The sequence below is a fragment of the Microtus oregoni genome, unplaced genomic scaffold, assembly GCF_018167655.1.
Source record: "Microtus oregoni isolate MIOR12 unplaced genomic scaffold, Mior012 000049F_ref0000343, whole genome shotgun sequence".
NCBI classification, from domain to species: Eukaryota; Metazoa; Chordata; class Mammalia; order Rodentia; family Cricetidae; genus Microtus; species Microtus oregoni.
In genome coordinates, this window is record NW_024543223.1 from 12,491,877 (window position 1) to 12,507,062 (window position 15,186).

The following is a 15,186-nucleotide window of genomic DNA, read 5'->3' on the forward strand; positions in this document are numbered from 1 at the left end:
ACAACTAAGAATTTCTGTATTGAATTATGTCTTCTCTAGGAAGAAAACTCCTAGGAATTATAAAGTAAAATCAAGCTAGTTCACTGTTACCAATGCATATGAAAAGCTTTCCTTATTTCTCCTGGTCTTTGTTGATAAAGCTTCTTGAAGATGCTAGAGGAAATGTTTCTTACCAACACTACTCATCTGTTTTCAAGCCTAGGCAGTTTACGGTAGAGGGGCATCTCGAGGGGGGACCTAAAAGGAATTGTACCAACAGAATGATGCTAAGAGTAATGAGTTAAAAGTTATGAGAAATTCATATCTCTTTTTTTTATATTTATTTTTTTATTGAGAAAAAAAAATTTCCACCTCCTCCCAGCCTCCCACTCATCCCCTCCTCCCCCCATTTCTCTGCCCCTCCCTCCACTCCTCTCCCCCTCCCCCCACTCCTCTCCCCCTCCCTCTCCAGTCTGAAGAGCAGTCAGGGTTCCCTGCCCTGTGGAAAGTCCAAAGTCCTCCCCACTCCATCCTGGTCTAGGAAGGAGAACATTCAAACTGGCTAGGCTCCCACAAAGCCAGAACATGAAGTAGGATCAAAACCCAGTGCCATTGTCCTTGGCGTCTCATCAGCCCTCATTGTTCGCCATGTTCAGAGAGTCCGGTTTTATCCCATGCTTTTTCAGTCCCAGTGCAGCTGGCCTTGGTGAGTTCCCAATAGATCAGCTCCACTGTCTCAGTGGGTGGGTGCACCCCTTGTGGTCCTGACTTCTTTGCTCATGTTCTCCCTCCTTCTGCTCCTCATTGGGACCTTGGGAGCTCAGTCCAGTGCTCCAGTGTGGGTCTCTGTCTCTATCTCCATCCATCGCCATATCTCTTGATAGAAAAAAATTAACCTTGGCTCTGAAAACGAAAGGAAAACCTAAGCCTTCAGCGACTTGTATGGATCGCCATGTTGGCCAGTTTCTAACTGGAACGTTTCATTTTCCACATGTATTATGGCAGAAAAGGGAAAAGAAAACTGAGCATTTGGGAGAACATTTCCATATACTGTAAAGAAATAGGGCTACATCTACTGCCATGGTGAAAACAGCTATCAGCACTGTGACCTGAGCATTTCAGCACTAGATTTTCTTCTCTTTCTTACTGGCTCATTACACCTCTTCCTGCTTTATCATGACACATTTTCTTCCTCCACACACTCTGATCATTACACTACTGGGAGTGGGGTTGCTGGACCTCTATCCAATCTGTCTAAGCAAGGTGATGCCAGGGTTAACCAAGGCATATATTGTCTTCCCATCTTTCCTTTCCTTCCTTCAGGAAAGCACGTTGTCTTCTTATCTCAGAAAATCTTTCCCTTGTTTAATACACAAACAACCAACATGTTTCTCATAGGAGCAAGATGAAGCTTATTTTATCCTCTTAAAATATCTTCTTCAATCATCATTTGCTTCATCTTCCTCATAAGATCTACCAATAGACAGGAGAGGGAGAATGCAAAATTTTAACATGAGTTCCCTGGTCTCTTTCTATTGTCACAAGAGATTGTATTACTTATATATTGCTGCAAAAATAACTCAAGAGCTTAAAACATTTACCTTATATAATTTGTCAAGCTTAGAATTGGGTAGCAACTTGATTATTTCTGGCTAAGGGTTTCATGAGGTAGCAGCCAAGAAATTGGTTGATCCTACAGCCTGAAACCTTATTAGGCTAAAGAATTCCTTTCCATATGGTAGGAAAGTTACAGCATGACTGCTAATACCATGTCTGCCTAGCCCTGCTGCCCAGAGTAAATGGCACAGATCAGTGCAAATGCCCGGGCGCTCTACAGCCTGGCCTCAGAAGCATCACACTGCTGTTTCCACAGTATGGCTCAAGATATGTAAATATGAAGAGACGGGGGCTGGAGGGGACCATTGTGAAGGTTTATTAGTTCAGGAGTCAAAGGCAGATCTATACATTTATATTTACTTCCACTCATAAGATTAAAGCAAAAGATAAACTTCTCACAGTGGGTGTCAGCAGGGAGGAAACAGTCGAGTAGATGTATTGAATGTGGAAAGAGTAAATGATTACTGATCTGGCTAGGAACTAAGCGACTTCACTCATAGAAGCCACCTCTCCTCCCACTGTCATCTAAAATTCTTTGCTCTAGTTACTCACTTTTTCCAGCACCCACCTCCATGTTTTAAGAAGGAGGTTTTTATGGTCTTGTGTAGCAAACGGGAAGCTCTCAGCTTATTGGAGATGGACAGATAGCAAGTGGTGGCCAGACACGGAACTTTGTACCATGTGCCAACTCTGTACCCTTTGCTCACTGTGCACTGTGAGGATAGACACTGAGGAAAGCCAAGTTCTTTATCCCTGAGGAAGGTATAACCTGCTGGGGAAAGACAGAAGGATCATATACCAAAACTTTCCATGTATCTACAGAAGCTAGAACTACTGTAGAGGAGAGAATGTTTAGAAATATGGTAAATGGAAAGTTATTCCTAATTTATATATGGAATAAAGGGAATTCTGATATGAAGCTGGAGTAGAACATTGATGAAGAATTCCTGAGAGGAAGTGTCATTGCGTGAGAAAGCAAACCTGAGATTGGCGCTTCTGAAGAACTGAAAGACTGGTCCCAGTCCGTTGGTTAGTGCCACATGGCACCGTTGTTATACCCCGCTCATTCAGTATTGTGAGGCATGGTCTGTCATCAGAAACACGAGCACACTGGGTGTGCCTTCCTCAGTCCGAGTACCACTGATGGAGCCGCTGTGTCCTTCTGCGTGTGTTCTCTGTGTGTACACTCTTTCTAATGGCTGTCTTGATTCTAGGCACACTCTGCTTTCCTTTCAAAGGAAGAATAAGTGTGGAATTTTAAATAGCTAAAGAAAAATCATGCTTTGCCAAGTTCAGTTTCATAATTTTGCAATTTTATATTTGCATATGTACTTAAAATAATCTGTGATCTTTTTATGTTTGTATGAGTTGGTTCATTCTTTCCCTTTAAACAAAAGAACAAGACAGATCATTGTTAAGCCGCCCTCCCTCCTGCCCACAACAATTTGTGAAAAGGGTCTTACTGTGTAAGATTTAAACACTGCGCCCTCCCTCAAACTGTAAGGACAAAAAATTGAATTTCAGCTCATAAAAATTGACCTAAAGACAATAGGGAGAAATACAGTTTGTGTAACAGTTCTTGAGATGATCAGCTGGTCATAATGATTTTTCCAGTGTTCCCTGAATAGTTCAAGAAAGTCCAGAAACAAGGGCTTAGAATGGGATTTTATGCCAATAAACATTTTGAAGTGCATACTTTTCAAAGGCTCTAAGAACCTGAGTCTCTATTACCTAGTATCAGCTTTATTCCTCACTGATAAACGCCTGTGTTTATGACTCTAGAAGCAAGAAACCCTGGTGACATTAGGGTACCTGCCCCGAGAGATAGGAGCCGCTTGACGCTGCCTGTGCAGTACCAGATTCTTGCTGTCGCCCTATTTTGCCCTCTGTTTCTCTCATTGACTTTATGAAAGGAAATAAAGTCCAAAGCCACAAAGCAACTTAGATGAGTTTGTAAGCCTCCTGTGGAGAAATCATATTCTAGGACTTAGGAACTTGTGGGTGGGCAGAGGTTCTCAAGCTTGTGTCAGATCCACTCCCACAATTGTATATTTTATTTTTAGCCCTGTGTTGTCACTGGTCACTGTCGTATGATTTTCATGTCCTTTATTCCTTTTTTTAAAAATATTGACTTTTTAAAAGCAATATTCCTCTTAATGAAAATAGATTCTTTTCACACATAGACTATATCCTGATTGCGGTTTCCTCTCCTTCTACTCCTCCTAGTTATTCCCCATCTCCCCTCCCATCCAGATCCATCAGCTTTCTAGCTCTCATTAGAAAACAAACAGGCTTCTAAGGGAACATAATTATATAAATAGAATATGATATAATATAGTAAAAGAAAAACTAACATATCAGAGTTGGACAAGACAAAAAACAGAAGGAAAAGAGCCAAGAGAAGGCACAAGAATCACAGACCCACTCATCTACACACTTAGGAATCCCATAAAAACACTAAACTGGAAGCCATTTATATCTCCTCAGAGGCCATGCCTTTGTCTTAATGGTATAGAGATCTTGTTTTGTTGGGCCTGCTTTACATTACCCTCCCACGATGGGACATCCATTTTGAACACTTGTTTGTACTGATTTTTTTATAAGATCATAGAGCAGTGTAGAGTTAAAACGTCCAATTTGTTTTCTTTTAGTTCCTGGGTGGCTGTCAAGCACGATGCTATGTTTGTCTTAACATTTTTTTGTCCTTTTTGGGCCCTGTTTTATTTGTCATGCCTGTAGTTCAGAAGTTCCACAGTAATGGTTTATTATAGGTTACAAACATGCATATGCACTTGCCTCTATTTCTCTTACTTTTTGAGTTGCATATTCCTTTGGATCCACAAACAGCCTTCTTTACTTCATAGAAAGTTGGGGCTTGATTTCTTTTATAATTCAACCCCTTCTACCATTGTGGGAATTTTTTAATTGTTAAGCTTCCTACACTCATAATCTGTTGGTTTGGAAAGAAACAGTTCCCATTGTTTTGATTTGTGTGGTGGGATGAGAACAGAGCAGTGTGCTGTCACTGGTTCACTCCTGAACTCTTCGCAAGATGTTCTCAGGTCACATGACTGCAGTTTTAAGACCCTCTTAGAGAACATTTTTATAACTTTATTAATATGCCATTTAATTTTATCGCATCTTAGCTGTCTGATTGATATTCTGTTATAGTGTTGTCTATACTTTCTCAACATCCTTTTTTTCTTCCTGTTTTGATCTCATGCTGGATGCTTTTGTCAGATAGAGACTGCTTACTATCCATGCTTAGAAGTAAAATACTAATATGGAAATGAGAAGCTCTGTGCATGCAGTTAGGTGTAACTAATAGTGACTTCAATAAGCAAATGATATGAGACACTGACAAGGTCTTTTTCTCAGTATTTCACTGTGGTCTGGGAAGCCCACCTTGGTATCTTCCACTTGTTTTTGTGAGACCTTGTTGAGTCTAGCTTTGCAGCTCTCTTTGAAGAACCAAAAAGGTAGCCATGTATCCCTGGTGCTTTTTAAAATGAACAGGCATTTAATGGCCTTCCTGTTTTCAGTTCTACCTCTCCTCCACCTTCAGGGTTAGCCAGAGCTTCTTGGTGCTGATTCTCACCGGGGGTCTGCTTGTTTCCAGATGACGTTCCCGTGCACAGAGGGGCTTGGGGTTGTGCCTTCAGGGAGTTATGGTTTAGTCAGTGACACTTTAAAAGTTTCAGCTTCCAGAAACATGCTAATGTGGTTCTTTTGCGCTCTGTTCCATTTATCTTTGCCCTAGTGAAATACTTCTCTGTTAACAGAGGCCATGCTAGGTGATTCAAAAAGCTAAAGAAGTAAATAAAAGTATTGGTTCCTTCACATTTAACTGGAAGATTCTTTGGTCCCTAGTCAACTTGTACTTCCTGAGTGAAGAGGCCCCTGCATCCCTGCCCAGGGTAGATTAAATTGTATAAAAGACTCCAAGAATCAGGTTCCTTTCAGAGTAGCTCATTTATTTGAGCTCTATCAACTTCTTAGTTTAAGTATCTTTCAAAGGATACTATGTCATGGGAACAGTGACCATATATCTGTTTATACTTTGCAGTAATATTGATGAAAATGCCGAGCAAATAGAGGCATAGGCACTATTGTTTATATAAGTGAACATGTTGTATTTTAATTCTTATTCTTCACAAATATTTGTTCAGAATGTCTAGAATCATCATGTATGGTATCTGTGCATGTATAACAGCAGGCCTCACTACAGTTAACTGTTAAATTAAAATCTCGTGCATTTTTATCTATATTTATTTCCATGGGCTATACTAAATGTTTAGTTTTGTGACTGAAGACATACATACATACATATATACATACATACATACATACATACATGCACCTTGACTTATAATTTGAAAATATTATCATTCAAAAATGTATTTACCACACCTAATCCACCAAGTGTGTGCAGAGCATTTACCACACAGTATTTTATAAAGTGTGTAAGACTGAGGGATGGAGCTCAGGGGTCCCATATTACCTAGCATGCCCAAGGTCCTGGACTCATCCCCATCATGGCAGAAAAATGAACTATTGAATATCCCTCCTTGAATACTATACTTAAAGCAAAACCTGGAGTGCTAATATGGTAGCTTTTTCCACCATTATAAATCATGGATGTCCTCATTGCCAACTATACCGGTTTATCATTGCCACTTAAAATATTTGGTCTCCCATTTGTTATTTTTAGTAGCCATCAGAATATTTTTATTTCAACAAATTTATAATAGAAAGTTTACAGCCGTCAGATCAACTTGACTTTAATATTTTCATATTCATTTTAATGTAGTAACTATAATCCATTATTTTACTAGATAGCCAATTTAGTGTTTTCTTCTCTCTCTTAGTTATACTTTGCTTGAAACAAACAGTTATATTACATGATTCTTGGTGTTACTTTTTGTATTTCATAGTATAAAGTGATAATAGGACAAAGAAATAAAGCATAGTATAATTGGACAAAAATGATATGATAGGACCTTGGTTTAAGAGTGAGCAGTTGAACTCAGAGGACATTAACTTTTATAAGCTAGATGTCAAACGTGGTTGTGTTGCTTTCATGGAGTCTACTCTTTCCATTTAAGGGTCCTTTCTACATTTTATGATCTTATTCCTAGGGCTTCGGGGGAATTTGTGAAGCTTTGAGAGTGGAGTCAAAAATGACTGTCATGTACACTGGAACTGATTAAAAATTGAAATTATTCAGTGTTAGTACTGACTACATTTAAGCGGATTTTCAGAACTTCATGACAGATCTTTAGACATGGAAGTAAAGGTGAAATGTAGATTGCAAAAAACTATTGGATAAACAGTGAGAATGAAGCTTTATTGAAAGCACATAAGCAGTTAAGAATTCACAGTTGTGGGTGTTAAAATGCCCATACAGTGATCACACATCAGGCTTATTTTTCCTCACAACCAGCATGTTGTCCAAACTTTATGTTTGGACACCAGTAGCTTATTATTAATGGTTACTACCAAGTATCAACTGCTAATAAGTATTAGAACTTGATAGTTGTTGAGTTGGTGCTTTTAACCATTGCACCTTTTTGTGTGTTTCTAATCTAGGTTCTTTATGATTATTATATATGTTGTCATTTAGTTTTCTCTTTAAAAAATGTTGACAAAATGCATCACATTGTACTTTAGCAATTTTCTCATTATTGATGAGGAACATTCTTGAAAATATTTTAAATTACTTAATATTGTCGTTTTTACAGTTAATTATTTGCATTTGTGCATGAAACATATGTGCACACATAGCGCAGTACACATTTGGAAGACAGAACAAGTTGTAAGAGTTAGTTCCCTCCTTCTACCACAATGGTCACAGGGCTCACCTCAGGCCTTCAGGCTGACAGCAAGTACCTTTACCCACTAAGTCATCCCACTAACCCCGTGTTAATGTTAAAATAGACTTGCCTAAAAGTAGCACATGTGCATTATGGATATTTTAAAATCTTGGTGAAACGTTCATTTCACAAACTTGATTACAATTATAATGAATGACTTGCCTCAAGACTTTGTATACTTAGATCCTTTGGGTTATCAGGAAAGTCAGCTTCGGGGAGATGGAGTGTGGGGGTTTGAATAAGAATGGCCCCTGCCGGCTCATGTATGAATGCTTTGTCATCAGTTGGTAAACTGGGAAGGAGGAGGAGGTGTTACCTTGTTGGGGCAGGTGTTGCCTTGGAGGAGGATATCACTAGGAGTGGACTGTAAGCTTTCAAAAGCCCACACCAGGCCTAGTGCCTCCTCTCTTCCTGCTCATCAAGATGTAGCTCTTAACTACTTCTCCAGCATCATGCATAGGCTTCCATGTTCCCCCCAAGATAATAAGGAACCAACCTTCTGAAAACTGTAAACAAGATTGCAATTAAATGCTTTCTTTTAGAAGAGGTGCCTTGATCATGGTGTCTCTTCACAGCAGTAGAACAATGACCAAGACAGATATCTACGTTCCTTTTCACCTTTCTGTTATCTGGAAAATCCTGTTTCTGCCTCCTGACCTAAAATTTCCTTAGTTTACCCATCTATCTGCATCTCAGCAAGCAGAAGAAAATTAGTCATTCCCTTTTAAAGCATATTTTCCAAAAATTGTACATACCACTTTTATCTTTATCTTCTGGCCAGATCTTACACAGTATGACAAAAACTGAGAAGTGGAGTTTTTTATGCTCTGGGCCTTCCCCCCACTCCATAAAAGAAATTGGGGTTCTCTTGTTGATAGGTAGGCCTTAGTGTCGGTTTATGTACAGCCAGCCTTTTAGACTTATAGCGAGGAATTACTTTCATAGCCATGTGTTCTTTTATACATATTTTTTATTGCAGTTTAAGTGTTGCATTCTTTTTCCTATATCCTGTTATCAATAGGGTCAGTATCAAAGCAATATAAGAGAATCAAGCCAGTCAGGTTCCCATTCTGGCAGTCATTCCTACCAATGATGAAGTGACATCTTTCTTGTGATAATGTATATTCACATTAAAATGAAAAAAAGAATCAAATTCAAAGGATTGTTACTAGGAGTAAATAATTGACAGATGAATCTATAAAAGCCCTTTGTATATAATAAGCCCACAAATGTTGGTCATCATTACTTTCAGTTGGCAGATTCTTAATCAAAGTGGTTTTGATATAAGTAAAGCATTAACTGTGAAAGTTAACTTACTAATTAATATTAACACTTTCACTGTAGTAGATGATAAGTAATGGGATCATTTGAGTCTAAATTTGCTCATTTATTTGTGGAGTGTTAGAATATATATTTAAATATACACTCATTCACCAATTCATTTTCTTCTGTTGCCTTTTAAAGTCCATTCAAATGCCAGAGTGTAAAAGGACTGTTTTGCAGTCAAGGGAATAGTGAAACTATTAGAGAATAAATTTGTATCCACATAAAGTTACCTGTCTTTAAGCAAGACCTCTGGACAAAGCTCTGCTTACTTAATGTAACATTCTAGTATGCAGGCCTCCATTCCTGAGTTTAGCTAAGTGCTTCTTTGTGTTTTGTTTTGTGAGATACTGTACACACATAATTCTTAAAGCAGTGGGCAGGCATTACTGAAGTTTTGTGTTTGTGTCTCTGACTACACTGCAGGGAAAGCGTGTCTTGTTTCTCTTTTTACCTTCTGTGTTCTACATTCTATCAGAAGAGAAGGACTGTCGCACTCAACAACAATATTGAAGAAATTTCTATTTTAAATATCATGTCAGAAAATCAGCAATTTTTGATGATGGCTTTACATTATTCTCTAAATTTGGTCAGCTGCAACAAAATGTTAGGAAAGTCCTAATTTCCAAAATAAACTGTGACTCCTTGAAAGTTTTGAGACATGCTGCTAAAACGCCGCTTAAAAGCTGAGTTTCCTAGGTCTCTCAAGTTTGTACCTTCTCTGTGTGTTTTCCTGATTCTCACTCTTCAGAGCAGTAGACGTAATTGTGTGTTTCTGGATTATGGAAGCTCTATTGAGCAGCTCATTTAGTTAATTCATGAAACTTGGGAGTAAAATGAGGTGATAAATTGTCCTTTTAAGGACAAGTGCTTACTTTTCTAAATGACAGTGTGCCAGAGATCATATTATGCATGTTTATATGTGAATCTCTACTTCATTAATCTGTGTGTGTGTATGCTTATCCTTCTGATGGCAGTGAATTTCATGTAGGGTTATTGTCCTTTTAAAGAGAAACTACGTCAATGGTGACTAGAATGCATTCAATCCCAGTATTACATTTGAATGTAGCCTTAAAAATGAAGTATCAGAGTTAAATGAATGCATTCCTGTCTTTCAGTGAGCTCCAATAATGGCCACTGTAGCCAAACACACACTCTGGTGTGAAAATTGTAACTGAACTATAGCGTGTTTTCTGCATGGTCTTTGTAGCATGTATGATACTGTTGTCTTCAAATTTTTTAAATGCAAAGCCTTCAAGGAGAGCAACTTAGAGCAGACAATTTGTTACTGTTCTCACAAGCCTTAGTATTTTCCCTTTCTATTCATAAATAATTTTTAAACTCTAAATGAAGTACAATTAGAATGATATTAGTAATAATAATAGCCTAGGATGTCTTCTTTGAATTTCTTTATTTAAATATGACAGTATAAAACCACATTGACTTAAATTTTTAAAAAATGAAAAGGCTTGTACTAATTTTACATTATAAAATTTTAGTTATTGTTGGATTCAAAGTTAAATCTATTTCCTCAAAGTTTTATTTTTGACAAAAGTCTAGAGAAAAATTCCAACTGTTTGACTACACTTTAAAAACTCATTTAATATGTTTTCAGAACCAGAGTTCCCATGATGCCTTTACAGTACAGATAGAATCACACGTGTTTGCATTTGCTCTCATCATTGTGATCTTACGGCATGGGAACTAAGATGAACTTTCAAAGTTTTTTTCAGGTTTCAGAGATAATATGCTTTGAGTTAAAGATAAACTTTTTAGTTTTAAAAACTATACAGTGCTTAAAAATTTTTTTCTTTACCCTACTTACCCCTGCCCTTTTTTCTTGTCAAATAGCTTCATAATCTTTAAATTCTTCTTTTCTTGTCTATTTAAAGGTCGTTTGAGCTATCCACATCCAGGAACTGACAATCTGTTGATGTTAAATGGTAAGTTTTACCAAAAATTTTATGTTTCCATTTGGTTCATACAAATGAAGATGATTTAATATGTATTCTCCTGAACCTTCCTCCATGTAGATAGTTCAGTTGTGTCGTAAAAATAAAACAGTGTTCAGGTATGGCTATACTCACCTGTAGCCCCAGCTCTGTGGGATGCTGGAATGAGCATCATGTGACCCATCAAATACAGACCATCCTGGGTAGCAGAGTGGAGGCACATCTTATAAAAACATGAAGCTGCAGGATTAAGAATCTGCATGTTTTGTCCCAGAAGACAGTAGTCATTGAGAAGTGTATTGTGACAGTATAATTCAACCACTCCATCCTCGGGAGCAATCCTTGTTGGGATGATGGGGTTCTATTTCAAGTTGTGACCTAAGACCAAGTTCTTAGTTTCCTGTTTCTTACTCTGTAAACTGGAGATAAAGACAACTTCTAAGGACTAAATAAGATAAAGTTTGCAAAGTACTCAGTATAAGCACTTGTGTTTGTTTTAAGGAATATAACGGTGAATTTATAAATGTAGTAATCACGCTGATTTAACTTATTGTAACTTTCCAATTAGAAGTTCATCAGTCAGAAAAGTAAAACTTTGATTAAAATGTTTATCTTGACATTGGACAAATATAAATATGTTTATAGTCACAAGATTAGCATAAGCATGATTATGGGAGTGGAGATGAGGGGGAAAGTCCTTTTAAAGAGGAATCTTGAATAACAATCAAGGAGAGGCAAAGAAGAGGGATACCTGTAAATAATACATGCTCAAAATTGCATCATTACGTTGGCTTGGGTCCTTTCCACTTAGAGCTTTATTGAAATAGGATGTAATAAAGGTGTGTGAGCAAATCTGAAAGTGAGGTCACTGTGAAGTCAGGCCGTGTACACAATCACTGAAAAGACAGAGGGTAGAAAGGAAGCCTGTTGCCTGAGGAGTGTCAGGGGAGTCAGGATTTTGGAATGAGAAAATACTGAAACACAGTGATAGGGAAGGCGATGGTTGATCACAACCTGAGTATAATGCCTTGGGTTGCCAGACACATGGCAGGCCGGGTCTAACCTAGTCTAAACATGTAGCCGACTGGTCTAAGCACTGGGACTTTGAGTAGAGCGATGATGTTGGAAATGTTATTCAAAGACCACTTCTAGTCCTTGGTTCTCAGTCTATGGCCAACATGGTGCTGTTGAAACTGAATGTCATTACAAAATAGCTTATTGTTAATGTTCACATTTGATTTGTGAAATAGGATAGGCTTAGGTAACAGTAAACTATATATGGATTCACTCCACTTAAATGTTCTATGTAGAAAATAAACATAAATAACTTTTTTATTCTAATGTCTGAAAAAATCACTGAAGTTTCCCATTTTTCATGTGTCAAAATACATTTGAAAGAAGTACCCTGCAAAAATGTGTAAGTTGTATTATTTACAGCTCGTCTTACGTTGTTGACTGAAGAGTAACCCAGGTGGTTATGATAGAATGCCAGTCATGTAAGCAAGGAACTTAGAAAGGCACAATGGTTTTGCAGTTTATGATGTTGTTGTTGTTGTTTTGCTAGGTTATTAATCAGTTGCTTTTGTAAACTGCCTGAAGTTTTATAAATGTTGACTAAATTATGCTTCTTCATAAATAAGATATGAAAATATTTTATTTCAGGCAAGTTACATCTAGTAGAAAATATATTTATTTTATTCTTCAATATGAGCACTCTTTAATTGTCTGCATTTGCGGTGATGGTGCCTACTTGGCAAAGAAAGACAACTTGGGGGTTTTATACTTTTTTAGTAAGGAATGAGGGAAGCCAAAAGAAGGTATTGACTCTAGGGTGTCAACAAATACTCAGGTCAGGACAAGAGCTTTACTCCAGTGAGAAGCATGTCCTTTTTTATTCCCTGGGGACAGACAGTTAAGAGGTGAAAGAAGATGCACTTAATTGGGTACATCCATGGGGTGAGGTAAGGAAGTCTTATAGAGTGAGGCATCAAGGATACTAAGGATACTGAACAAAGGCAGTTAACAGCACTTGATAAGGAGAAATGCAGCTTAGATACGTTTAGCATGGTATGTTCCCTGGAATCCAAAGAATTAAGTGATGGCAATACAAGGTTCTTCCTACAGTAAGTAGTTTTTAAACATTACTGACTGCTGGTGGAACATCTTATGTCATAGATTGAACTCACTGTGGGGTAGTCTGTTAAGTAGGTTGCTTCACCATTATTATTGTTGTAAGCATAACTAATACTGTTCACTTTCAAGATCAGTTTTGAGTACTACATTTTACATCACTGTGCTATGTGAGGTGTGTGGGTATCCTCACAGACTCTAAAGCTAGCTTACCTTTCTGTACAACCTGGAACAACATGCCAAACTTGACCCTGACTTTATTTCTTAATACCTAAGCCAGAGCATACTTCTTGCCGCAGGGGACTGTTGAGAGGAGTGAGTGAATTCATGCACGTATTTAGAACAGCTTCTGTGAGTAAGTATTAGCTGGAGAGAGTGAGTAGTGGAAATCAGTGCAAAGATCATCAGTTAAAGTCGGGTCCTTCAAACAGAGGAGGAGCTAGCTGGGCAAGTGCTTCAGATAGCATGACAGGAAGAGACCACATACGTGATGTTTTCAGCTATTGCATATGATGAGCAGGAAACTTGTTTTATTATTGCAGGAAACCAATAGGAAAGACGCTGCATTAGAAATTGTAAGGGAAGCCGGGCGGTGGTGGCGCACGCCTTTAATCCCAGCACTTGGGAGGCAGAGGCAGGCAGATCTCTGTGAGTTCGAGACCAGCCTGGTCTACAAGAGCTAGTTCCAGGACAGACTCCAAAACCACAGAGAAACCCTGTCTCGAAAAACCAAAAAAAAAAAAAAAAAAAAAAAGAAAAAGAAAAAGAAATTGTAAGGGAAAAGTTTGGGTCCCTTGTTTTCTGCAGTGTAGGATCTTTCTTCCATGGAGTACACAGAATAAAGTTCAGTGATGCAGACATATTATAACTAAGCAAATGCATGACTGTTGCAGTTAAGAGCATTTTTGAGAAAATCTATATATCTGACAGAAATAAATGATTACAGTGATATTAGGCCTGAATATCTTTAATTAAGCATAGTTATGATATAAATAATAGTAACATAATGCCAATAAGATATACTAACATTAGAAAGGCCTTATAATTCCTCCTTATGAGTTGTAGTTAAAGCTTTCAGATAAAGGTTTAAATAAATCTGGGGGTAGGAAGTCAACCAGGATGGTGATCACATGGCCTAGCATTCGGGAGAGCCTCTGCTGAACTTATAACTCTAAGCTTCTGCTATTCAGATGCCCCTTAATATAAGATACAGCTACACATGCACACCCACTTAGCTCATGGAGTTATATGGACTAAAAAAAAATTTTAACATAAAATGCCATATAAGGTGGAACATTAATTGTGGCACTCAAGAGGTAGAGAGTAGCAGATCTGTCAGCTGGAGATCAGCCTGGTCTACATAGCAACTTCCACCTAACCAGGACTGCATAGTGAGACCTTGCCTCAAAAGAAAAAACAAAAAAACACGGAATATAAATGTAACCACAGAGGGGCTCCTGTTCCTAAATAAACCATATTCCTCAGGTATGTTTGGAATCAAGTGGACTTGATGTAGAGACTGCAGTTATTGGTTATTGTAAGTCACTGTTATTGTAAGTCTCTGATATGTGCCCACAGTTAGTGTTCATCGGCTTTTTAAGAAAGTCACATTATATGCAGGTATAGACTGTTTAAAAACCCAATTTTAAATCATTAGAATGATAGTTCGTTTACATATCTGAGTGTATAAACCTAGCACATATAGTATCAGGAGAAAAAAGTAAAGTCAGTGCCAGAAATCTGTGTGTTTTCTGCAGTATAATGAAAAATACAAGGTTCTGTATGTCAAATATTTGTCTCTATTTGGATTGAATTGCATTTTCCCCACTTTTCCCAAAGAAAATAACATATTTTTATTAGTACCCTCTCACAAGAGGGGGGAACCAACAGAGTAAAGTATCATGTGAGGGAAAAGGTATTAGCAAACTAGTTTGGACTTTAAATTTGCATGTGTTATCATATATACAACCACCTATGTGATCAGAGTTTGTTTTATTTTTGGAGTGAAATGAATTATTGGGTATCTTTTAATTAAGGAAATGTACCCAAGGTTGGCATGCTGGTGCATGCCCATCATCCTAGCACTTGGGAGGTTGAGGCTGGAGAATCCTTCCTCAACTGTGTAGTGAATTTGAAGCCAGCTTGGGCTAGATGAGACCCCATCTCAAAAGACAAGACTGTTATTGATCCTATACTTCTAAAGACAGATGCTCCAAATATGCTGTATCAATTTATGGAGCTAGGAAACCAAGGAGGATGAAGGGAGTGGATGAAGATGTGGGGTTTTGAAAGGACTGTTATTTGAGTCATAG

General features: G+C 37.9%; 1 protein-coding gene across 5 annotated transcripts in view; it reads left to right on the forward strand.

Moving 5' to 3' along the window:
- The window catches only part of Cpeb2 (cytoplasmic polyadenylation element binding protein 2), a 51,280-nt gene that overhangs the window by 11,391 nt on the left and 24,703 nt on the right, over window positions 1-15,186 (forward strand). For all 5 annotated transcript variants that reach the window (XM_041636244.1, XM_041636245.1, XM_041636246.1 and 2 more), the window contains one exon: window positions 10,685-10,735. In XM_041636244.1, the coding sequence (XP_041492178.1) occupies window positions 10,685-10,735 (51 nt within the window). The remainder of the gene's footprint in view (window positions 1-10,684; window positions 10,736-15,186) is intronic.